Here is a 25,960-nt window from a genome sequence, read left to right on the forward strand (position 1 = left end):
GCATAGCAGATATACACAATAAATATTTTATAGTAACTACTTATTGATTATAGTGTTAAATATACTGGTTTATTTTTATTATTGTTAATATACATTATAATCTACATTTACAAAATTGGCATCTCTTACTGTGTAGTCAGAAAAAAGTAAGTTTTTAATACTGTTATAAAAAATGGTAAAATGTTTCCATTACTCATGTAATGTAGAGTTTAAAATTTCTAACAACTAGATGATTCATAAATGACCTTTCAAATGAAAGAAAGAAACCATGATTATGGAAGATTCGAGCCTAGGAAAAGGAAATAGAGACTCTTGGAAGGCTATCATAATCTAAAAGTCACCAAAAATATATAAAAAGCCAAAAGAGTTATTCAAGATTATGTAATTTCTTCTTCTTATTTACATATTTGTAGCCAGGTTTATCTGAACATGTATTCAATAAAAAAGATCAAATAAAGCAAATAACAAAGATTTGTTTTAACAAAGCACCACTTAGAAATAAAGGTGGAAATCTGTGCCACTTAAATTATAAATATTAATTTATTATATTAAATTAATAATATTTAATATATTATATTGATATTATATTATACTTATTAATTAATACAGACTATATATTAATTGTTTATAAATATTTATTGCCTTCTGTCACAGTGAAGTATAAAAATAGAGCTAATTCAAGAATATATGATTATCTGTACTTGAATAATTAAGAGTAGAGCCCAACAAGTAATCCTCCTTAGACCAGGAGCAGTGGCCCACACCTGTAATCCCAGCACTTTGGGAGGCCGAGGTGGGCGGAACACGAAGTCAGGAGATCTAGACCATCTTGGCTAACATGGTGAAACCCCATCTCTATAAAAATACAAAATATTAGCCGGGCGTGGTGGCGGGCGCCTGTAGTCCCAGCTACTCGGGAGGCTGAGGCAGGAGAATGGTGTGAACCCGGGAGGCGGAGCTAGAGGTGAGCCGAGATGGCGCCACTGCACTCCAGCCTGGGTGACAGAGCGAGACTCCGTCTCAAAAAAAAAAAAAAAAAATCCTCCCTCCTTACTCCTCTTCAATGTGAAATAAACATTGTGCCATCAGAGCATTTTGTCTTATATTGTCATTTTTTTTTTTTTTTTTTTTTTTTTTTTTTTTTTTTGAGACGGAGTCTCGCTCTGTCGCCCAGGCTGGAGTGCAGTGGCGCGATCTCGGCTCACTGCAAGCTCCGCCTCCCGGGTTCACGCCATTCTCCTGCCTCAGCCTCCCGAGTAGCTGGGACTACAGGTGCCCGCCACCTCGCCCGGCTAATTTTTTTGTATTTTTAGTAGAGACGGGGTTTCATTGTGTTAGCCAGGATGGTCTCGATCTCCTGACCTCGTGATCCGCCCGTCTCGGCCTCCCAAAGTGCTGGGATTACAGGCTTGAGCCACCGCGCCCGGCCTATATTGTCATTTTCATGTCTCTAGGGCATCGTGGCCCTATGTAATAGGAGGATTGGAGTTGACACTGAGAGACATGTTCTTTGGACTTTTCTTTTTGTAATGGACATATCTTGAAAGAAAATAATCACTTTGGAACCAACCTAAGCCTTTTTTGCTTTTAGAGTAGTTGTATTCTGCCAGATTTTAACTGTACTACACTCACATACAAAGCAATCCCATCAGGAAGACCGTCAAAATTCCTAAACATTACATTGTTGGAAGGTGGTGGTAGCAAATAGTTTTTATTGATGAAGAGTAAGGAATGATGTGTTTCGTTTCTTCACCTCATAGATCAGACTTAGAAAAGTCTCTTTACCAGATTTCATAAGGGAAAAAATAATAAATTATGCCTGGTATTTTGTGAACTAAATTTACTAAATTTCTTTAAATAACAAATGCCTATACTACTTCATTTCATCATCTGTGACATAAAGTATTATTTTCTAACATTAAGCAAAAATGAATGGTGACCTTAGGAGTGCTTTAAAAAACTTTATGAATCAAGCCTAGTAGAGATAGGAGACAGCTTGTTAAATATAGTATTGGAACAAAACTTACAAAATTTTCTGACAGATAATGCACAATAAAATGTGGACTCTGCCTCTGATTTGAAACTTCCCAGAGCATCCCCTCTGCTTGGACCTTTGTATTTACATCTGAGCTTCCTTGTTGTATAACATAATCATAAACAATTAACAACTCATATTGCCAGATATGAGTATATTCATTCTTTAGTAAATTCATGTTCTTGATAACTACATTTAAGTATGTTATAGTGTGTCTTACTCAATTTAGGCTACTAAGAATAACAGAAAGCCACAGGCTTATAAACAACAGATATTTATTTCTCACAATTCTGGAGACTGGAAATGCAAGATCAGAGCAGCACCAGCAAATTCAGTGTCTGACCAAAGCCCGGGTCCCGGTTCATAGATGGCCTTCCTCTCGCTATGTTCTGACATGGTGGAAGGGGAGAGGGATCTGACTGGATTCCATTTTAAAAGAGCAGTAATCCCAATCATGAAGCCTTTGCCCTCATGGCCTAATCACCTCCCAGAGTCCCTGCCTTCTAATACCGTAACACTGGATTAGGTGTTAACATATGAATCTGGGGGAACATAAACATTCAGTTAATACAATTTGAGGGACTGAGGGGACATTTTAAGCGATTTTTGTAATCGGCAGAGAGTTTTGTGCCTATTAAAATGTAAGAACTTACGTAAAAGTTAGAGACCTGAAAAAAATATTTATTGATTCTCAACTATAACATGAAAATAATAACTATTATAAATACTTCATTTAATAGTTATAAAATATATCAACTTTGTTAATTTTTAAATTTTGTATTTATCAAATTTAATTAATTTCAGGAAGTGTATGGTTTAAACTTTCTAATTTGGCAAGAATCCCCGTTTGGGCCAATGGTTTCAGATAAATTATTGCCAATTTTAAAGTAAATCAGTTAATTGTTGGCAAATTAAAATTAAATTGAAAAATTATTTAAAAAGATTTCAAAAGTTTTATATATAAAGTATTATTTTTAATAATACTCAAAACTAAGATGTCCTGGGCTTATGGAAGTTACTGAAATGTTCCTGAAATCTCTCCAACAATTCTCATTATAAATGAACCTTTCTGAAGAATAAATACTAAGAATTTGGAATGTGACTATACAGTATTCTTGTGTAGATATATTACTGGTATACTGTTTTTTGGTAGGAAAAGATGTTAATTTGAAATAATAGAAATTGTTTTAAATTAGGAGTACCAGATGTGCTACCAAATACCTATGATTTGGACAAGGTAACATGAATTCACTAGCTGATGGTGTTATAAAAGAAGCGGATACCCCAATGTTTGAGTTGATGAATATGATCAATAAATGTTCATTGTTTTCTCTCAGATCTCACCTCCATAGTGTACATGATGGAGTGTTATGCTGTTAACAAACTTGCTATTAAAAAAGTGTTGAATACACCACATAACACAATTTAAATGACTGTGTTTGTATACATGTAGTATACCTATATGATACATTTTTAAGAAATAGGGGCTGGGCACGGTGACTCACGGCTGTAATCCTAGCACTTTGGGAGGCCGAGGCAGGTGAATCACCTGAGGTCAGGAGTTCAAGACAAGCCTGGCCAACATGGCGAAACCCCGTCTCTACTAAAAATACAAAAATTAGCTGGGCATGGTGGCGGGGGCTTGTAATTCTAGTTACTCGGGAGACTGAGGCAGGAGAATAGCTTGAACCTGAAAGGCGGAGGTTGCAGTGAACCAAAATTGTACTACTGCATCCCAGCCTGGGTGACAAGAGCGAAACTCTGTCAAAAAAAAGGAAAGGAAGGGAAGGGGAAGGGAAGGGGAAGGGAAGGGGAAGGGAAGGGGAAGGGAAGGGGAAGGGAAGGGGAAGGGAAGGGAAGGGGGAAGGGAAGGGAAGGGAAGGGAAGGGAAGGGGAAGGGAAGGGAAGGGAAGGGAAGGGAAGGGAGGGGAAGGGAAGGGAAGGGAGGGGAGGGGAGGGGAGGAGAGGGGAAGGGAAGGGAGGGGAAGGGAAGGAAAGGGAAGGGAAAAGAAAGGGAGAAAAAGAATTACTGGGTCAAGGGTTAGATGCATTTGTAATTTTTTTTAATTTTAAAATTTTGTTGACTTTTGAATATTAATACAGCTATATAGTACATAATTCAAAAAGAGAAAGAGATGAATGGTAAAAATAAAATTCTCTCACACCACTTTCTTCCATTAATCCAGTTCCCTTGGGAGTCATGTCTTTATATAAATCCTTCTAGAAATATGTGATATTTACACAGGTATGTATGAATACGTAGAATTCCTCTTTTTCAAGTAGGATTTTGTTTTCTTGTGCCTATCCCTTTAAGGGGAGCGGAAGACCCATGTCAAGATGGCTTAAACAGAGACTCCAGGCTAGAGTGTAAGCATTCATATCAAGAGTATGCTATTTTTTTGCCTCATCACCTCAGCCTCAGCCGTGGTGGACCTTATCAGTAAAAGTGATTTTTTTCTTTGATTTTCACTGTAACTTATTCTTTTCCCTGGATGAAAGGATAGTAATGAATTCTGTACATTGCTCTGTCCCTGGCCTAGAAATCTCAATCTTACTGCCATCTTGCTCTGCACTGGGCACACAGTACACACTCTGTAATTACCCTTCGCCAGCTTCCTAGAATGTCCTTCACCCCTCTCTTCCATTAGTTCCTGTGACTCAGACATCCTCTTGCTGATTTTCCCTCTGGTGTATCACATATTGTAGTAGCATCTTGGGCAAAGATTATGTGGATTTTTAGTTTTGCAGACCCTGTTTATGTAAAAATTACTTTACCTTACTTTCCCACCTGATTTCTCTTAGAAATATGAAATAATTTTTATGTTGCTATGCTGCCTTTCAATGTTATTTAAATATTGGAAGACATTTCTGATTCCTTATTCTTTGTATGTAACAATTTTAGTTGCCCTCCCCCATGGAAGTTTATAAGATCATCATTTTGTCTCCAGTGTTCTAAAATGTCACAATGATTGGCTAATTTGGTCATCCCACCATACCAGGTACTGGGAGATTCCTTTTAATTTAGGAGCTGATTTCCTTTAGAGCAAGTGTGTCCAACTCATGGCCCACAGGCCACATGTGGCCCAGGACAGCTTTGAAGGCGACCCAACACAAATTTGTAAACTTTCGTAAATCATTATGAGATGTTTTTGCAATTTTTTTTTTTTTTTTTTTTTTTTTTTTTTTAGCTCAGCAGCTATCATTATTGTTAGTGTATTTTATTTGTTGCCTAAGACAATTCTTCCAATGTGGCCCAGGGAAGCCAAAAGATTGGATACCCCTACCTGAGAACTAGGAAATGGTCTGGGATGGTATTACATCCAATTACATTACATTATGTTATTTATGATACATATAATGCATATGGTATATATTAAATGTATTAAAACATACCATAATTGCATAGTGTTTTAACCAAATGGACAAATGAGTATTAGCATGAATTACTTGTTAGTTGAGGAAATTGCACATTTACAGCATGCACAGAGGATTGGTCTGCAATAACAATGTCCTCTAAGCAATGTAAATTGGTGGCTTTTAAAATATATTTTCAAAATATTTTTGCAGTAAATTACTAAATTTGAATACTATATTTTAATGCTAGTCACACACACATAACATATTCTGCTAACAATGGTATCTTTAAAAAATAAAGAGGAAGTTATTTTAGTTCCAAATGGCAAGGTTTTCCAGTACAGTCTTTTTACAATAGAAACATTATAGTACTTTCTTAAATATTTTATAGTTTTTTCCTAATCACAAGTTATATAGCTGTTTCTTTTCTGTGATTAACAAATATATAGCATTAAATCAAATAGGAACAGTATATATTTATAATAGTGCATTCCTACATATACTGAGTATATGAATAAAGAATTATAAATTGTGACATCTTACAATAGGTATGGCCAACAATAAATGTATAATAATCATTTTGGATTTTCAACCCTGTATTTTCTCTGATAACCTATCACCCCAGCATAAAAAAGTATTTATGACATAAATATTATGGCTCAACTTTTGTGGTGTTATCAATACAAATCCTCCAAGTGTCATATTCTAATGAAGAATGCAAATAGAATTCCACTAATAATACTTCTTTATTGAATAAAATGTTTTTGTCATATTACATCTTATTTTAAAGCATGTATTTAACTTTGAAAAAGCTGAAACAGAGTCACACCTTTTTCTTTTAGTCGTCATTACCTTTCAATTTATGGGAATAATGAGAGAAAAAGCACTAATGTTATACTAAGATACTATTCAAGACTTGTGTTGTTTCTTTGTTTTTAGCATGCAGTGACCTGGAGTTCAGGGAAGTGGCAAACAGATTGCGGGACTGGTTCAAGGCCCTTCACGAAAGTGGAAGTCAAAACAAGAAGACAAAAACATTGCTGAGGACTGAGAGAAGCAGTAAGATTTCTCAAGTTGATAATTGCTACTGTATCTGATATGAAGTTTTATTTCCAATGAACCACGTAGAACAAAACACATATTTCAGTATTTATTCACTGCATATATACTGAATAAAAATCAGAACATGATTACTTCCAAGCACACCTGTATTATTTTGCAGGGAAATAAGGCATTTGGGACAACTCTGATTGGAGGAAAAGGGAATGTCTCCTCAGAGGGTGTTTAGCTTTCAGTAGAGCAGAAAGAATGAGAATATTCTTCAGTGTTTTATTAAGGTGGTAAAGAATAGAACAACACAGAAAATAAAGGTAAAAAATTTGGAGCGCTTAGATTTTAAAAGAATACAGTGGAACTCCCCCATATGGTAGCCTTTCCGAGATTGCTTTGCTGGTGTCTCTATTTTGAGCCAGTGTGAAATGGATCAGTAGACAAGAGAGGATATCTGCAAATTAAATAAGTAAAATGCAGAAGGAATTAAAGAGCATATACCTCTTACAAGTTTTTTTAATTATCAGTATAATTCTCTAAAAGTTTTTTTTAATTCCTTGGAAATAAGAAATACAAATTGAAATAGGGTATTTGTTATGAATAATTTTATAAACTTTTCATTTTATATTATTTTCATATGTATAAAAATTTGTTTATTATTTAATACATATAAAAGGATATGGAAACATGGGCTGAATCTTTCAAAGATTGAAGCATGTGCTCCAAAACACAAGAAAAGGGGGAGGAGTAGCAATTACAAGCCATATCTCTTGGCTGGCAAAGAAGAGCCAGATGTGTGACATTCATCACCTGTCGTGATGTGACCCATCCATTCTCACCTGCTACCCTCAAAGTGCAGTTTCTAACAAAATGATGTAGTAAGATAACACAATCCTCTTTAGATTCCTAAAATGCTTTGTTTTTTTTCACATTAAGGAGTTTTCTACAATTTCAACAAATTGTAGTTATGAATCTAATTTACATAGTGAAATAATTTAATGCAGAAGTGCAATTAAGCCATTACTTTTAGATTAGTAATTGTGAATGTATGCTGACTATCCATATATTTCCTTTTATGAATTTCACGAAAAAATTGTATTTTTCATTTCCTGCAGTAGAGTTCCTCAGACTTATCTCTGGATTTATTGGTTAATTTTTTGGCAAATGTAAATATTTTGATGCCTTTTAGCTTGAACTTGCCCAATAGAAATAATGATTCCGTATATTTGCCTCTGTATTTATTGCCTCCCTACTGGAGTGGGGAGAAGGTTTCTTCCACACCCTTGCATATTGATTTTTTAAAGATTCATGTTCACAACTGTTTTTAAAATTCATATACACTCCCAATATTCATAGTTGAACATTTTTATTGCTTTCTCTAAAATTTCTCCTTTAAGCTAAGCTTGAGTTCAGACTGATGTGTCCTTCCAGATACGGAGATAGATAATGGAGAACATTTGCAACACTCAGCAAGGTGCCTGGGTAATTGTACACATTCACAGATATTTTCCTTTCTAGCTTTTTCTGTCAATAAATTCCATGAGACTCTCTAAAGGTAGTAGATTAATTATAAGAAACTTCTTTAGAGTTGAATATCTTTGGACAGGACAGGAAAAAGTGGGCCAAATGATTATGTATACTGCTTGAAGGAGTCAGAGGCCAGCTAGAAAAAAAATTTCCAAAGGGAAGTTTTTCATTAGAATAGATACGACAAATCCATAGACAAGAAATGGCTGGCTCCCTCAGCTCTTCAGATCTGTGCACCCTCTGGGTGAATCCTTCTTTGGCTCTATCTTATTTAATTTGTGAATCAATCCTCCAATATCAGACTCCCATCTCCTTTCTATTTTTATTTTCCCTTCTGAGCATTTATCAGTTCTAATATAGTGATAATCTAGTGTTTATTTAATTCTCTCTCTCTCTCTCTCTCTCTCTCCCCCAACCAGACTACTTAAACTCAAAGCAGTAAGAGGTCTTTATTCACCACTGTATTTCCAGAACCTAGGATAGAGTTTGACATATAGTATTCACTAAATAAAACTGAAAGGAGTTAATGAATGAATGAAGCAAAGAAGCAATCAATATACTACATTGTGTACCCATACCATAGTTGAGTCACTCAATTGGTGCCCTAGGAATGATTATTGATAATATTCATTGTTTTCATCATGGCAGTTATTACTGTAGTCAATTTGTATGCTTTTGTTTCTGTGAGAAAGATCACAAGCAGTGGAAGCAATGAGTCAAAATGTGCATGTATTTTAAATTACATAAGATAATAGATATTGCCAGACTGCTTTGTAAAAAGCCTAGGGCATTTTGCATTTTTACCAGCAAGACATGAGAGTTAACTTTTGCCTTCATGCCTAATAGCAAAAAAAATTGCCATTCATTTTAACTTTTCCATTCTGATAAATATGCTATTGTTTTTCATTGTTAATTAAATTTGTATATTCTTTATTAGCAGTGAATTTGAACATTAAAAAATGGGGGGAGACTAAAAAGCAGTTTTCAACTTATCTGATATTAATGTTATCACCCCTACATTCCATTTTATCACATTTGTTTAATATCTTTGCTAAAAATTTCAATCAACTTTTCTTTATTATATTCATTTAAGTGTCTCTCTTGTGAAAACCCATAGTTTGGTTTTGATCTTTTAATATAACAGTGAGCAAACTTTGGGTGTTTTAGTTTTTTTGTTTGTTTGTTTGTTTTGAGATGGAGTTTTGCTTTTGTTGCCCAGGCTAGATTGCAATGGAGTGATCTCGGTTCATTGCAACCTCCACCTCCAGTGTTCAGGTGCTTCTCCTGCCTTAGCCTCCTGAGTAGCTGGGATCACAGACATGTGTCACCACGCCCGGGTAATTTTGTATTTTTAGTAGAGACAAGGTTTCTCCATGTTGGTTGGGCTGGTTTTGAACTCCTGACCTCAGGTGATCCGCCTGCCTCAGCCTCCCAAAGTTCTGGGATTACAGGTGTGAGCCACCACACCCGGCTACTTTTTGTATTTTTAATAATTAAGAATGTGGTTAAGTCAATATAAGGCAGAGAAAAATATTCTGATAAGGTATTGAATATTTGTCTTCAGGCATTTTATAGTGAAGCCAAATAAAAATATATTTTACAATCTCTTATTTATAGCAAACAAAAAAATCCAATAACATTTTGTCATTTTAATAAAGAGACAAAAATCAAATTTTAGTTTTGCATCAAAATAAAATTTGATGCTATTATTAAAAATATTATAAGAAACTTTAAAAATTAGCCAACATTGACTATGAAAAAATAATGCTTTTCATGAATCTTTTACACTTTTTACATTTTATTCATTTGTTTACACATTTTTCACATTTTTAGGAAGATTAGTCATTTTCTATTAAGATAGCACTATATTTTTTAAAAAATAATGTCTTGTGTATCTTGTTGACAAAGTTGCCTTATGTCATGATTTTTCCTAAGAAAATCATTTATAATTTTTAATTAAATTTTCACTTTATAGCTGTAATTATGAGGTGGATAATTGTAAGGTTTGTCAGCATTTTGTAGTAAATAAGCAGACATTATGAATATAAATTTTATACTTGTTTAATATCCATACACTTCTTTGTAGAATATCATTTTAATGTGGCAAGAATGACATATTTATTAACAGAACCAAGTACATACAGCTTCTCTAAACTATAAAAATAAGAGTTAAAAGTATATAAATTACAAAGCATGCTTTTGTGTTTTATCTTTTTAAAAATGATCTAGATATTAGATTAGATGTTGATTAAGGAATACCTATTAACTAATTTAATCTAATATACATATAACATTTTAAACTATCAAAAATTCTTGGAGACTTTTTTAAGTTGGCTTTATTAAAAAACACAATTACTGTTGAAATAAAGCTTGTCATTTACGTGATTTAATTTGGTTAAAAACAAATTCATGGTTTCTTTTTCTTTCCTTTTTTTGAGATGGAGTCTCACTCTGTTGTCTAGGCTGAACTGCAGTGGTGCCATCTCAGCTCACTGCAACCTCCACCTCCTGGATTCAAGCAATTATCCTGCCTCAGCTTCCCAAGTAGCTGGGATTACAGGTGTGTTCCACCACACCAGCTAATTTTTGTATTTTTAGTAGAGATGGGGTTTCACCATGTTGGCCAGACTGGTCTCAAACTCCTGACCTCAGGTGATCCGCCCACCTCAGCCTCCCAAAGTGCTGGGATTACAGGTGTGAGCCACAGCTCCTGGCCAAATTTATGTTTTTTATAATCTCAAACACTTAGTAGATGTAATGCTAACTAATTGCATCAGTATACCTATATAAGTTTAGGAAAAATATATCCAAATGGAATAAAAATGTAAGCTGTGTTATATTTAATGCTGATAACACTAGAATCATAGCTACATTTTATTAAATAACATTAAACCAGTCATTTTTACCAGCCTTTTTAAAATTATGTGAATTGAATTTTTAAAACATGAGAGTTATTCTTAGTAATCCTATGCCTAACCATTCCATTTTAATATAGAAAACATGACAATGGGCCTGCATAATAATGTATAAAAATGCTTGTTTGTGTTTTTTATTAAAAGTTGTTTATTTTATTATTTACTTAATTTTAAAATTAGTTATTATTGATGCCCAGCAAAGAGAACTATATATTCTTGAATAGTAATTAAAATTAAAAAAAATAACACAATCACCTGTTTCTCCTAATAGCCACCTCTATTTTTATTAGTGATTACTTACAAAGTATTTTGTTCTTGTTTGTATTTAGTGTCAGAATAATGATATTAGGGGCAAACATGCAAGAGAGGGCCAAATCACACCTTTTTCTGGTTGTGCAAAGAAGAATGCTTAAATGCTAATATATTTTGTTTAATGTGTAGAATATTACCTTTGAGATAGATCTTTGCCTTTTGATGAATCTGTATCTCCAATTACACTTAAATTATTAATGTAATGTTCATTAAAATGGTCACTTTTTACTCTCTAGAAATACCATGGAGCTTGTTTTCTATAATATTAGAATATGTGTGAATAGAATATATAGTTTCCTAAAAAAGTAATTCTTAATATTTACATCTGTTTGGTCTAACTTCAGAGACTAATATACAGTTGGAAAGTTAATGAATGACTTCAAGAGGTGCATCTGAGCTGATGCTGAGCTTCTTGGCACACAGGAGAAGAGAGCAGAAAGGATGCTAGCATGTGTCTGCTTTGTCGATACTTTTACCTCCTTAAATAATCTGAAAAATTCAGCACTCTGTTTCACCACAAAGTCTTAGATATGTGATCTTTTCCAACCCCAAATATAGAGCAATAAAGGCCATAGGTACAATCCAGAAAAGTTGGCTGGAAATAGTGGCCAAAACAAGGGCCAATGCTTTGCCAAACATTGTTGAGAATGAATGCAAATATTAAGTTGAACCTCATGAAATTACCAATTTTGGAACTACAAAACAATAGCTTTTAGAGGTCAACCTGATATAAGTCATCTAAGAATCGACTACTTGTTATATTTAAGTTAGTCTTTAGACTTTAACCTATTTTCTTTCACTGAGTAACACATACCTTTTATTTGTGTTTAATTTCCCAGTTGTGTTATAACGGGTAAGGATACAAATTAAGCCATGCTTTTTTTCTCGTTTATCCTAATCTCATGATCCAGGATAATAATCTCATTCTTAGTATTTATATCCTAACTGCATGGTAGCTAATGATCTAGCTAATGGTAGGCTGAGTGCAGAATGGGTAGCATGCTCTCTAACTTCATTTTTTTCCTAATCATAAGCCAGATTGCTAAAAACTGTGAGTACAGATTACTCTTAGGACTAATCATTGCCTACTGACTTCTCTGTGACTTCCAGAAAGTATTATAGAATGTTTGATTAGTATAATTCCTCATAGTAAAGGCACATCCTTCATATTTGCCTTTTACTTATCCTAGAACACTCTTCCCCCAGGTAGCTGTATGGCTCACTCCCTCTCTTCATCCAGCTTGTTGTCCAAACATTCCTCACTAGGTGCCTTCCCTTCCGCCCCATCTAAAATAGCAACGGCACCACAGAGCATTCACTTCCTCTTTACACTGCTTTATTACTCTTTCTAGCAAATATTGCTACCTGATATACAAATGTTTACTAGTTTATTTTTTATCTCTTCCAAATAAAATATAAGCACTCTAAGGTCAATAGTTTTCCACTGTAGAACCTGCAGGCACTATAAAAGGCCTTGGCATATGGTAGGGATTCAATAACAATTTGTTTAATGAATAAACTAAGAAGTCTAATCACAAATTGTTACCTAGACAATGCCCTGACTTCAGAAGAGTGATAAATTAGCCCGTAGCTGCTTGCTTATACTTGGTACATAACATAGGTTCCAAAAGGGCAAGATTCTGATGATAGCAGAATTGGATTAAAAGGGTAAAAGCTTAATGACATTTAAATGGAAAGATATTTTGCTTTTTCAAAAAAGTCAATGAACCTTGAAAGTGGAATTTAGTTTTATAAAGAAAGGGTGATTTTCTAGCCTCACATACCATCAAATCAACAATGCTATATATTTTGCATTAGTTAATATTTAAAGTATAATGAAATGTAGTTTTTTTTAGTAGCTATTTTAGTAATTGTACTTAACTCTTAAACCCATTATGATAGTAACCTGAGATTTTAATCAACCAAATTGTATTACAGCATTTGCATACAGAATTCCACAGTCATTACTCAAGAATTGTATTTTACTTGAATCTTGGACAGTGTAAATATTTCATAGCTAAATGATTTGAGTTGATAAAATGGTCAAAAATGTCATAGCTTTAAAAAAATGAAGTTTATACAGTTTGTCACTATTTTTTGACAATGGACACCTAATTTTTATTTTATAAACTCAGGCTTCTTGAATATATTTTGTTTGGATTTGTTTTAGAGCTATCACTGAAAAACAAAGAAATGATCACAGAAAAGTAACTAAGATGGTAAAAGTCTTAAAATGTGTTTTACGGTAACAAGTTGAAGGAAATGGAGCTATTTAGCCTCTCATCCTATTATTATTAGCATGAAAATGCTTGGTGATGCTTTATCCAATAAAAATATGTTGTGCCCATTATTATCAATATACCTCGATTTTGTTTTATTATTTAAATCTCCAAAAATTGCATAGCAGAAATACTATACCCAGGCTTTTAAAAATATGGCTGCAATCGAGAATATATAGTTCGTGAAAGTGACATTGTACTAATTTCCCCTTTAACAATTTGGAGAACATCGGGACATTAGCATCATATGAAAAATCCCCAGATTAGCAGAGTCTGACTCAGATTAAGATAATGTCTTATTTCTGCTTTCCTACATGCCAAATGTTCTCCTCAGTCAGAGAAAATGATAGAATTATTTAAACCTCCAAGGTAAATGCATACATTCTAATTTCTTACCCAGATATTGCTCACTTTATGTCATGATGTCTTCACATTAAGAGAAAGATTGAATTTGGAATCAAATGGTTTAAATGCCACATTTTAATGCAATTAGGAGTCTTCTAGGTATAGCAGGAGACTTCATCTTTTGAAAACAAAATATTTGAGAAAATTAGATAAATTTTCTTATTTCAAGTAATAAAATGAGAGATCCAGATCATTGCTTATTTTGGTTCTAATTATTGAGACATCTGGCACTTTCTTCTCTTTTATTCTGTAGATTCTAACTCCCTATGATAAAATTTAATTATATACTTAAGTATTACTAAGGTATTATGTTAAGATTTGTACATTTTAATTTTGCTGAAATTATGTATTTCATATATAGCTAAATTAATGTAATCCCATGCAGCTTAAAAGTATTGCTATAAAATAAAAGTACTAAGTGATTGATGTACTGCAGTGAAATTATTTTGTTACATTATCGTGTCCTGCGAAATTACTGCATTGGATCTACTAGGAACCAAACTTTTGGTCATCCTTTAAGGAACTGTATTATTCCAAACAATGGCAATTGCTATCAGCATTGGCTATTTTTTAACATTTCTCACTGGATGAATGAAATGTTGTCAACTTTATTACATTCTGTTTTCAATAATGTAAATATTTAATTTCAAAATAAAGCCATGTAGACTGTTCAAGCAATTTTCACCAGTCATCTGAACTATCAGAACCTATTCAAAATGAAACAACACCCTTCACAAAAAAAGACAATGAAGAGGTTAAGAAAAGACATCTACAGAAAAATAAAATAAAACACACAATTTTATGTTACCACATATATTTAGTCAATTATAGTCAATTATAAACATTATTCCTGTTAAACTTTACTCCAATGCCAGTTGAGTAATACATAAATTCTTGAATGTTTGCAAAATAGGTGTCTTGAAAGCATCAAGAAGTGATAGTTAAAACCAACAGAAAAAGTATACATAAAAACAAGTAAAATAATTTTAAAAAATTATTTTGGGTTGTTTAATGTGAAAACAAATGACTCTATATACCACTGCAGTCCTTGAACCATATGCTAGCCAATAAAAAAGCCATTAATTTTATGATGATTCCTTTGAGACATTAATGAATGTTAACTGATTTTCAACATATCACAGCAAGGAAGAGTCCATATAACATTGTATATTTTCCATTTTATTTATTTTTATATTTTGCATTTTGATTGCATAAGTAATGCATGCTTATTTTAAAAAATAACATATGGAGATATAATTAAGAGAGTATCTTTTCACCAACTCCATTCATTGCCTTTTTCATGAGGTAGAAACTGTTAGCAGCCTGATTTATATGATTTTCCAATGCTGCTTTTTTTTTTTTTTTTTTTTTTTTTTTGAGACAGAGTCTCGTTCTGTTGCCGATGCTGAAATGCTGTGGCATGATCTCAGCTCACTGCAACCACCATCTCCTAGGTTCAAGCTATTCTCCTGCCTCAGCCTCCCGAGTAGCTGGGATTACAGGCATGCGTCACCATGCCTGGCTAAATTTTGTGTTTTTAGTAGAGACAGGGTTTTGCCATGTTGGCCAGTCTGGTCTTGAAGTCCTGACCTCAAGTGATGCACTCACATCAGCCTCTCAAAGTTCTGGGATTACAGAAGGGAGCCACCATGCCCCACCAAATGTACTTCATTTTTGTACAAAGATATTTATTTACATAAACAGACCTATTTAAAACAAATAGAAGATCATACTATACACAGTATGTGCCAGCTCGCTTATTATAACTTTATTTTAACCTTTTAACACTTCATTGTGTTGCAAATATTTTCTCACTACATCCTTTCTATTTTGACTTTAGAATATCTCTTAGTTCATGTTCTTTAAGAAAGTCTTTCTTACAAAAATACTGACGTGTATATTCTCCTAATGTATTTTTTTTGCACTTAAATCTTTAAACCTATTTACAATTTATTAATGTGAGCTAGGATTCTGGCAATAAATTATGTACCCTTATTGAATTAAAAATAATATCTTTGCAGTTAATTTTTGTTTATTCTTACATTGCATTTTCTTTTTAAATGCTACTTTTTTTCATATTTCTTTATGTTATTGATTTCTACTGTAATTCTGGTTAGTTTTGGTATCAGACTTTGAATGATTTTAGTTCTTTAAATTCGTTGAGGTCTATTTTATGGCCCAGCATATGTTCCATCTGCACCTAAAAGGAGCATGTATCCTGTTATTATTTGTTGGACTATTCTGCCAATATAAATTATGCCAAGTTTGTTGACAATGATTTTCAGATCTATACCCTTACTGTTTTTCTATCTATTTACTTTAGTGAATACTTTTAGAACAGCGTTGACATTTTCAGATATAAATGTCTGTTTCTGTGTTCAGTTCTATTAGATTTTTTCTCAGGTATTCTGAAGACTCTTTTAAGATACATTATACATTTAGGGTTACTGTATCTTCTTATTGAACTCCTTATTTTGTGATGTATGTTGGTTAATGCATGCAAAAACACAAATAAAAAGTAATAAGATCTCGTTTGATAGCACAGTGGAGGAACTATAGTAAACTGTAATTTATTGTATGTTTCAAAATAACTAGAGAAGAGGACTTGGAATGCTCCCAAAACAAAGAAGTGATAAATCTTTGAGATGGTGGATACTCCAGTTACCCTGATTTGGTCATTATTCATTGTATATTTGTATCCAAATATCACATATACCCATAAATGTGTAAAGATATTATATATCCATAAAACTTAAAAAATATATTCATCTTTCTTTTTTTAAAATATAGTTTCACTGGGTAAAGTATACTGGGTTGAGAGCTTTGTGTTTTGTTTTGTTTTGTTTTGTTTTGTTTTGTTTCAGCACGTTACCCCTGTCACGCCACTGTTTCTGGCTTGTGGGTTTCAGCTGACAAATCCACCATTTTCTTTACTACTCTAGTGAAATATGTATCTATTCTAGAGATGCTTCTCCTCATCACCCTTTAAACAGTTTGAATATGGTGCACCTAATTTTTGTTTGTATGTCTGTTTATTTGGTTGGTTGGTGTTTATTCTGTTTGGTGTTCTCTAAGATTCTTATCTCTGTGGTTTGATGTGTTTCATCAATTTTGGAGAATTCTAAATTAATCATTGAAATATTCTTCAACCCCATTTTTCTCTCTTTCTTCTTCTGATATTTTAATTACTTCTCTCTTAGATTGTTTGATAACAACCACAGCTCTATTATGTTCTGTTGTCCTCCTATGCCTTTTCACCTTCTTCTTCTTCCTCCTTTGTCTCCTCCTGTCTTCCTCCTCCTCCTCTGTTTCCTTTTCTTCTCTTTCTCCTTATCTTCCTCTGCCTCCTTCTCCCAAACAATTCTATTTGTTTTTCTCCTATAGTTTCCATCTGTAGTTTTAATGCAAGTGTTCACCATTTATACTACAGCCTTTAACCTATTAATCATTGTAATTTTAAATCATTTCTCTGATTATGTGTACATCTGTTATTTCTAATCTGGTTCTATCAAATGCTGTGTCTCTTGGCAGTGTTTATTGTTGGTTTATTTTCTTCTTCCTTTAATACATGTCTCTATCTTTTTGGTTAAAACTGGATATATTGTGTAGAGCAGTAGGGATGGATGTAAATAACATTTGTGCCTAGAAATCGTGATGCCTCCTCTTTTGCATGGCTTTTATACAGCAGTTGAGCCAATCTATTCTGATAATTAAACTAAGTTTTGGCTTTGATTTTATTCTTGTTATCCTCAGCATATCCCAGGCTTCAAGTAACTATAGCATTGCCTTGTGCTTAGCATGAGACTGGCTTGCCACGGCGTTTTTCTCCACTTGTTTCTTACTGATTTTTCCTTTGCAGCTGAGCCTCAGAGAAGGTCCCCCTTCTTGATTGTACCCCTCCACCACTGATAGAAGGTTGACACTTCTTAAGCAACATTTGATACCCTGGTAGTGGGAACATCCTTCATATTTCTGTTAAGCTACAGCTTTAGGAAGATAATGCATGTCTGAATCTCAAAAGTGGGACTTTCTCAGAAATCCTATTGCCGCCCTAGTGGAAGAGGTTCTTTGATGGTCTGTACTCAGGATATTCTCCTGATCCTTTCCCAGGTACAGCTTGGTTTTTAACTCTTTCCCTTTGATGCAAGGGATCCTCACCTATATCTAGAGAGTGACAGGATATTGGGCTCACCCCCAGGAATTTAAGGTTTTCTTCCATAAGGTATGTAGGGAAGATGGATGCAGATGGGAGTTCATACCTTTCCCACAGCAGCTTCTGCTTCTCAGGTAGTTTCTTGGGTCTCTTATCTTGCCCTAAGTCTTCTTTGAGAGCACACACTGAGATCCTGGAGTCATTCTGTCAATGTTTATGAATTCCTCCTCTTTTTGTGGTTTCCAGAGGTTATTTACTGTCATGTTAGCCTACACTCAGCCTTTAGCAATTCACTGAAAATATAAATAGAATTCTTCTTATTAGCTTACATGGCATTTGGTATCTGTCTCAAGTAAGCCAGTGTTCGCATTCCATCTTTTCTTGGAGGCACTTGTCTCTTTTTAGATTCTGGGTTACTTCATTGCTCTGGGACATAAACTCACTTATGGATTCAAGAAAATTGTAGTTTTGCTAATTACTCAGACTTTTCTTATTGTTTATTTGTGAGCAATACTCTTTTCAACTTCTCACATTCTAGGTGAAACCAGTGAGTCCTTGCCTTTAATCCTAAATGGTATTTTCATGAATGGAGATTATCGGGTTGAAAGTTTTCAATTATTTTTTTTCTTGACTTAATGATGTTATTCAACTCATTTTTGGTCTCTAAAATTTCTGACGAGGTGCCAGACAAATTGAATTATTGTTTACCTCTATGTGGCATATTCTTCCTACTGCTTTCAAAATTGGCCTTAATCTTTAGCTCTCGAAAGTTTGACTATGATTAGGAATGACCTTTGTGTCATTCTGCTTGAAAAATTCTGCATATCTTTATTTTGTAAATGTAAGCATTTAAGCAAATTTTCTGCCATTATTTCTTCAAATATTTTCTTACATGATTATCTTTCTTCTTTCTTCTGGAACTTCAATTGTCTATGTCATAATAGCACTTGATATTACCTAACAGTTCCCTGAGGTTCTATTTAGTTTTTTTCCCTCAATCTTTTTCTTTCAAATTAGATAATTTTGATTGATGTCTATTCATGTTTACTTACCTTTTCCTTTGTCAATTTAGTTTAATTTACAAGGTTTTATTTTTTGTTTGTTTTTTTTTTTTTTTTTTTTTGTTACTGTCATTCTTACATTCCTATTAGGTTCATTCTTATAATTTCTATTTCTCTACTTTTAGTTTCTATTGTTGCAATTATCATGAGCATGTTTTCTTTTACCTTATTGAATGTAACAGTGTTAGTTGCTTTAAAATAATATCTGCTAATCCCAACAACTGGATCATCTCAAATTTATTCTTAATTGATTATTTTTACTTTTTTTGAGAATGAGTTCCATATTTCTGTTTTTAACATGTCTCAAAATTCAGGATGGTGTTCTGGACCTTATGAATATGGAGTTGTGTGATGCTGCGTTGCATTATTTTCCCCAGAGAGTGTTGCTCGATTGATTTAACAGATGATTAACTTGGCTGGTCTCAAAATGGAAACTCACTTTCTTGGGTGCCAGCTTCAATCTCCATTCAGTGTTCTAGTGTTTAGCAGAGGTGATTGAAGCCTGTGGAATACATATGTGGCTGATAGATCATCCGAGTTTTGGGTAGGTGGTATTTGGTGATAATTTATCCCATTTTCTTCTTGGATTTCATCCTCTTTCCTCAGCGGCTATACACAACTTTCTGATTCTCCAGGCTAAAAAGTCTGCGTTGTTTTTGTTTGTTTGTTTGTTTGTTTTTTCCAGTGTTATTGCTACCTTGCACCATGAAAGCTCTGCCTACCCCCAAGTTAAAAAAACAGCAAAAACTGGAAATTCACTACACATAACTTCCTTCCTCAACATGCAGACTACAACAAGAATCTGCCTACTCTATTAACTCTTCATACCCTTCTTGCTTTAGAGAGAAAAAAAAAAGTCTGGAATTTAATTATTTATCTGCATCTGTGTTCATTCTATAAGACCATATTCAACAATTACTGAAAGTGGAATCTAAAATAATTTTTTAAATGACAGTTTGAAGAGAGGAATTTTGTCTTACTTGTCCTTGAATAACCAAGGCCTAGTAGTGTGTATTGAATCTTGTGTGGACCAGAATGGTGCTTTTCTTTGCATTACTTGCTGTTGACCCCTTCCCCTCACCAAATCTGACGGTATTACAGTACTTTAAAAATATTGAACTTTCGTGAGTGAGGACAATTCAGTAATTCAGAATAGGTTTTGAAATGCACATTTACCCAGATTTTGCTTTCATTTGAATGATTTTACTCTGATTTATGTTCATCTCAGCTATGCTATTGATTTACTTGAGGACTAAGCAAGTAAAATTGATAATATAGGCCTGCTAGTTCATAAGATTGGGAACTCTACTCTTTATGTATCTACATTCTAGAAGTAAATAACCTCATTTACTACGATAACATAAATAATCAGGAAATGTTGAATTTTTTATTGTAAATATATTTGATAGCTTCTGCTTTTCAGAATTTTTTGAAATATTTTTGAAGAGAAGAGACATTGCTTGACAATTCTTACAAAAGATGACATGTCTTATGGGGGCTCTGGTGCTTTCCAAGGGATTACAAAGATTGGTGAGTGTGGGAGGATGAGAAGGCAAGACAAGCAAAAGCATTTTCAATATTAATAAGCACACTGTGGTCTGGACCTGGAATTTGTAATCTTTTAATAGTACCGATACCATAGGATTCAGCAATTAAACATAAGTATTTGCCTTATTTCATGTAATCCTTACAATTCTGCAAAGTAGTTATTATTTACTTCACTTTATAGTTGAAATGGTTGAGAGGGAAAACCCAAAGTCACACAGTAAATGGTAGAGCTAGGATTTAACCCCGGGTTTTTTGGGTCTAAGAAACGTAACTTTTATGTATTTATATACTTTTTTTGAGATAAGGCCTCACTTTGTGACCTAGGCTAGAGTGCAGTGGTGCAATCATAGCTCACTGCAGCTCCAAACTCCTGGGCTCAAGTGATTTCCCTGCCTCAACCTTCTTAGTAGTAGCTGTGACTGTAGGTGCATACTACCACAACTGGCTTAATTTCTTATTCTTTATAAAGACATGGGGTGATCCTCCCACCTTGCCTCACAAAGTGCTGGGATTAATGGCTTGAGCCACCACAGTGGGCTTGAAACCTATACTTTCACTAATTATGTAATCTCCCAGTCAATCTCTCAGAATCTAAGTAATAGCCAGTATCAAGTATGTGACTCAGCTAGGTTGCAATAACTGCCTGTGGTATACATGTACATGCTGGCACATATACATGCTTGCACAGAGAATGTTTTCCTATTGCATTTTACCTAGCTTGGGAATGTTTATAAAATATTAATAACAATTATTTTGCTTGTATTATACTGTTTCTCAATGTTTTCGTTCTTTCCATATAAATAAAAAATAACTTAGATTGAGATAGATCAATATATGCATATAAAACTATTAAATGAATTATATTAAAAACCTCAATCAACTCTCTAGAGAAAGATTTTTGTTCATTTAATTATTTCTGTGTTTTGTTTGCTTGCATTTATTATTGGTCTGTGTGTTAACTATTCAAAATTTACAAAATGTTTCTGAGTTTTAGAATTCTGACATTTAATAATTACAAACATGTTTGTAATATTCATATTTTCCACAGTTGAAAATGTTTTCTCAAAGTCCCTCAGTCTTTGTATTTCTGCCTAAAGGAATTATTTTAAATCATTACTTTTAATACAATTATTTACTTATTTTTTATTTCCTTGATAATTTTCTATGCCTTTAAGTGAATTTTCTTATGTTAATGTATTCCATAAGTCATGACATCTGCATGTAGCAGCAGATTTTTAGGTGGTTATATTACTTTCTTCTTACAATTAAAGAGTTATCTCTTCTCTTTCTAACATTATTTTCATGATAACATGTAGGATATTGGTTTTTTTCCTTAGATTAGTCCTTGAGTGAGTGTTGTTAAGTATTTTCCTTCCTAGATCCCTTTCTTAAGCTGTAGCTGCCAGCTAATAATGATAAATTTGTACTGTTTGGGTTGCATTCACTACCTGTAATCTCACTTAGTTTTTAGCATCCAAAGTTGTCAATGTTATCTAAGAAGATGATGAGTTAATGGAATATTTGCTTCCAATCCATATTTTAAAATAGTTTTGAAAATGTCCTTTGAATCCCAGCAGAAAATGTTTTTGTTGTTGGTGTTTATTTGTTTGTTTGTTTTGAGATGGAATCTCACTCTGTCACTAGGCTGGAGTGCAGTGGCACAATCTCAGCTGACTGCAACCTCCACTTCCCTGGTTCAAGCGATTCTCCTGCCTCTGCCTCCCCAGTAGCTGGGATTACAGGCAGGCACCACCACACCCAGCTAATTTCTGTATTTTTAGTAGAGAGGGGGTTTCACCATGTTGGCCAGGATGGTCTCAATCTCTTGACCTCATGATCCGCCCTCCTTGGCCTCCCAAAGTGCTGGGATTACAGGCATGAGCCACCTCGCCCAGCCCAGAAAATGTTTTTTATCTCCTTCCTCCTCTCCTTCTGTCCCTCTGTCAAACTTCTCTCCATCACAAAGTACTATTACTGGTTTAACTCCTTTTAGATTTTCAAATTTTACCTCATGTGTTTCATCCTTTATTGAGCATTCCTGACACTCTGCACTATTTTCTTTTTTCTCTGTTCTTAAAGTACCTGCTCTACCACTTGTCACTTTGGGTTTGTTGTTGTTGTTTGAGTGCACATTTATATCTGTTCCATATTGTATTCTTCATGCATGTGCTCCACCCTTTACAGTGTTTGGCATATACTTCGCACTTAATTCATTTAATCAGTTTTACAAAATATTTTTAAATTCGTACTATTTGCCAAGCATTGCCCGGGCCATTCAGGATTCCAACAGTGAATAAACAGACCTTTTTCACTTCATGGGTCACCCTCTGAGTCTGCCTTCCTGATTTCTTCTCACCTGTTTGATATCTAAATGTTTGTAGTCCCAAAGACTTCATACTTTTTCTTCTAGCTGTAATCATTACCTTTAAGATGTTGTTCAGTATCCCATTTAGAAAATCAGCTATATACAGATGATCTTCAAATTTATACTTGTAGCTTTGATTCCCAGAATCTTACATTTAACTTTGTGTTCCAATCGTCTCTTGAAAGTTCAACAGGCATTTCAGACTTAACATACCCAAAGCCAGATACCCCACACAAACTCACTCTTCTGCTGTCTTTCTCAACTCAGTAAATGTCGAGTCCATTATATCAGTGGATCAGGTCAATCACCTGAAGCCATCCTTGAGAAAAAGAGGCAGAGAGGAAGATGGGTGATTTCTAGGTAAAAATTGCATCTTTACTGTGACCTATGTGAGTGAGCAGACCACTCATGCTCTGACCCCATCACCTGCCACCTTCTCCTCATCCATTCTACTCCAGTCACGCTGGTTCATTTTTTTCCTGCAGCGACATTAATCATGCTCTGACCATAGATCCGTTACTCTTCCTCTTCCTTCTACCTGGAATGCCCTTCCCTCATTCCCCCGCATTAGTCATAATCTCACTTTCTTTGTATTTCTGCTTAAATTTAGAGACATTGTGGTAGGAAGAATTCTAGATGTTCCTCCCAAGATTCCTGACTCTTCGTTATTCAGCCACACAGTAGTCTAGTTACTGCTATGATGTGAAGGTATTTGCAAATGTAAGCAAGTCGCACTTAAAACTATTAACATATCCAAAAGGAAAATCTAAAAGAGTAAAGACAGCAAAGGTGGCAACAGAATTTATGAAGAGGGTTTCTTTGGAAAGAGCTATGCTATGATTCCACCATTCCTATAAGGACGGATGAGGGTGATTATAACTTCAAATTTCAACAGAAATTTTCAACAGATATTTCAACAGAACCACTCAGAGAGCTTTATATGTGTTCCCAGACAAGCAGACTGTGGCCTGAATTTCACCAGAAAAATCTAAAAGTCAGAGGTAGGCATGATCTGCTTACGTATTTCGTGTCAAAGCAAAGTTGCTGCTGCTTTGAAATTAACGGTCTGGGGAAGAAATACAGTAATATTTACTGTGGACCAGACTTGAATGCCATGGGTGAGAACAAATGTACATTCTACCCAAGACGACTCTTGGGAACACAGAGTAAACTGCAGTGGAAACATGGATCATAGATACCCAGGGACAAAGAGGCGGTAGCTGGAGAAAAAATTCACATTTGACAAGACATATGCTTGTATGTTTACTCTTCAGACCCCTGAAAGACCAAAAAAGGGATCTAGGAGTATAAAAATAGATGAAGCCTTTAAAACCTGATAGGCCCATACAGCACACAGTGTTCCTAAGACAGTTATCAATTTGGTAAGAAACTCCCTGTCCACTCTTATGTATCTTTCATTCATCCACATAAAAACTGGAGGTGGTCATAAAAAAGATGGAGGAGGAGAGTTAGAAGTAAAAGCAGAGAAGGATTAAGGAAACATCATTTTCTCCTTACCTGACTTTGCACCAGCAAAATATCCAGCTACAGAAAGGAAGAATCACATTTGGAATCGTGATTATTATATAACATTAGACATTTTGCAATGCCAATTATCTTACATTTGTACCTTACAAGGACGATACAACTTTTTGTTACTGAAAGCTGAGATGAACAAATTGTGGGACCTCCTGAGTTTCCTTCCAGAGATAGGAGAAAACCTTTACCAATAAACACATATTTACAGAGTATAAGAGGAAAAAAAAAGGGTGGTTTTAGATTATATCCTGTAAGCCTTATTTGTTCAATATATGCATATATGTGCATTGTGTGATCAATATACTAGTTAATATAAAATGTGTGTGTGTGCCTGTGGTTATATACATGTAATGTGAAGCTCAAATGAAGTAGGTGGATTAGAGATAAAGATTGTGAGCTATTGGAATGTTAGCTGAAACAGTGTAATTGAATCAGCACCCGTAAAGAGTTGATGTAGACTAGAAAAAAATCAGCTGAGAAATGAACACTGAGAATGGCAATATTTAAGAACTAAGAAGTAAAAGAATATAGGAAGAAGACTGAAAAAGTGAATACATACGAGAATAGAATGTTGTAAAATGTCTTAAAAATTAAGTATTATCTTCTTATACAATCCCTGGTATAAATTTTTCAACACAATGTGATCTAGCTTTAAACTCTAGAATCCTGGTATTGATTGCCAAACAACATCTAAGTTAAAAAAAAAATAAAGTTACTTTTATTACACTGCAAAATAAAGTATCAGTTTTTTCACACCTTTTTTAGAGTCTCATAACAAAATTAAAATTTTAGCTTAAATATTGAACATCTTTATCATAATTACTTGACTTTTGCAACACAGATAACTTACAAAGGTTTTGCTTAAAAAGATTTTCTTTTATTTTCTGGTATGATATTTCTTATAAGATTTGAGAGCTGGTTACCTCCATTTAGAAAAATTATTCCAAAAGTTTGTGAAAATAATCTTAATGAATAGAGGAGATCCTTATAGAAACAATAATTTGAGAAGTAACTTTAATGAAGTCAAGGGATGGCAGAAACCTTAAGATGAAGCTAGGCATGGTGGCTCATGACTGTAGTCCCAGAACTTTGGCAGGACAAGGCAGGCAAATTGCTTGAGGCCAGGAGTTCGAGACCAGCATGGGCAACACAGTGAGACTATCTCTACAAAACACAAAAAATAAAAAATAAAAAATTAGCCAGGCGTGGTGGCATGTGCCTATAGTTTTATCCTTGGGAAGCTGAGGTAGGAAGACCACTTGAGCCCAGGAGGTTGAAGCTGCAATGAGCCATGATTACACCACTACATCCCAGCCTGGGTGACAGAGCAAAACCCTGTCTCAAAAGCAAACAAACAAACAAGAAAGAAACCTCAACATGAGTGCAGTTAGAATCATATGTAGCAATCTGAATTCAC

General features: G+C 34.2%; 1 protein-coding gene across 3 annotated transcripts in view; it reads left to right on the forward strand.

Annotated features, from left to right (window-relative positions):
- Positions 1 to 25,960, forward strand: part of SPOCK3 (SPARC (osteonectin), cwcv and kazal like domains proteoglycan 3) — a 482,197-nt gene that overhangs the window by 432,672 nt on the left and 23,565 nt on the right. For all 3 annotated transcript variants that reach the window (XM_050791745.1, XM_050791747.1, XM_050791746.1), the window contains one exon: positions 6,329 to 6,448. In XM_050791745.1, coding sequence (XP_050647702.1) covers positions 6,329 to 6,448 — 120 coding nt within the window. The remainder of the gene's footprint in view (positions 1 to 6,328; positions 6,449 to 25,960) is intronic.

Source organism: Macaca thibetana, chromosome 5 (assembly GCF_024542745.1).
Source record: "Macaca thibetana thibetana isolate TM-01 chromosome 5, ASM2454274v1, whole genome shotgun sequence".
In the NCBI taxonomy this organism is placed as follows: Eukaryota; Metazoa; Chordata; class Mammalia; order Primates; family Cercopithecidae; genus Macaca; species Macaca thibetana.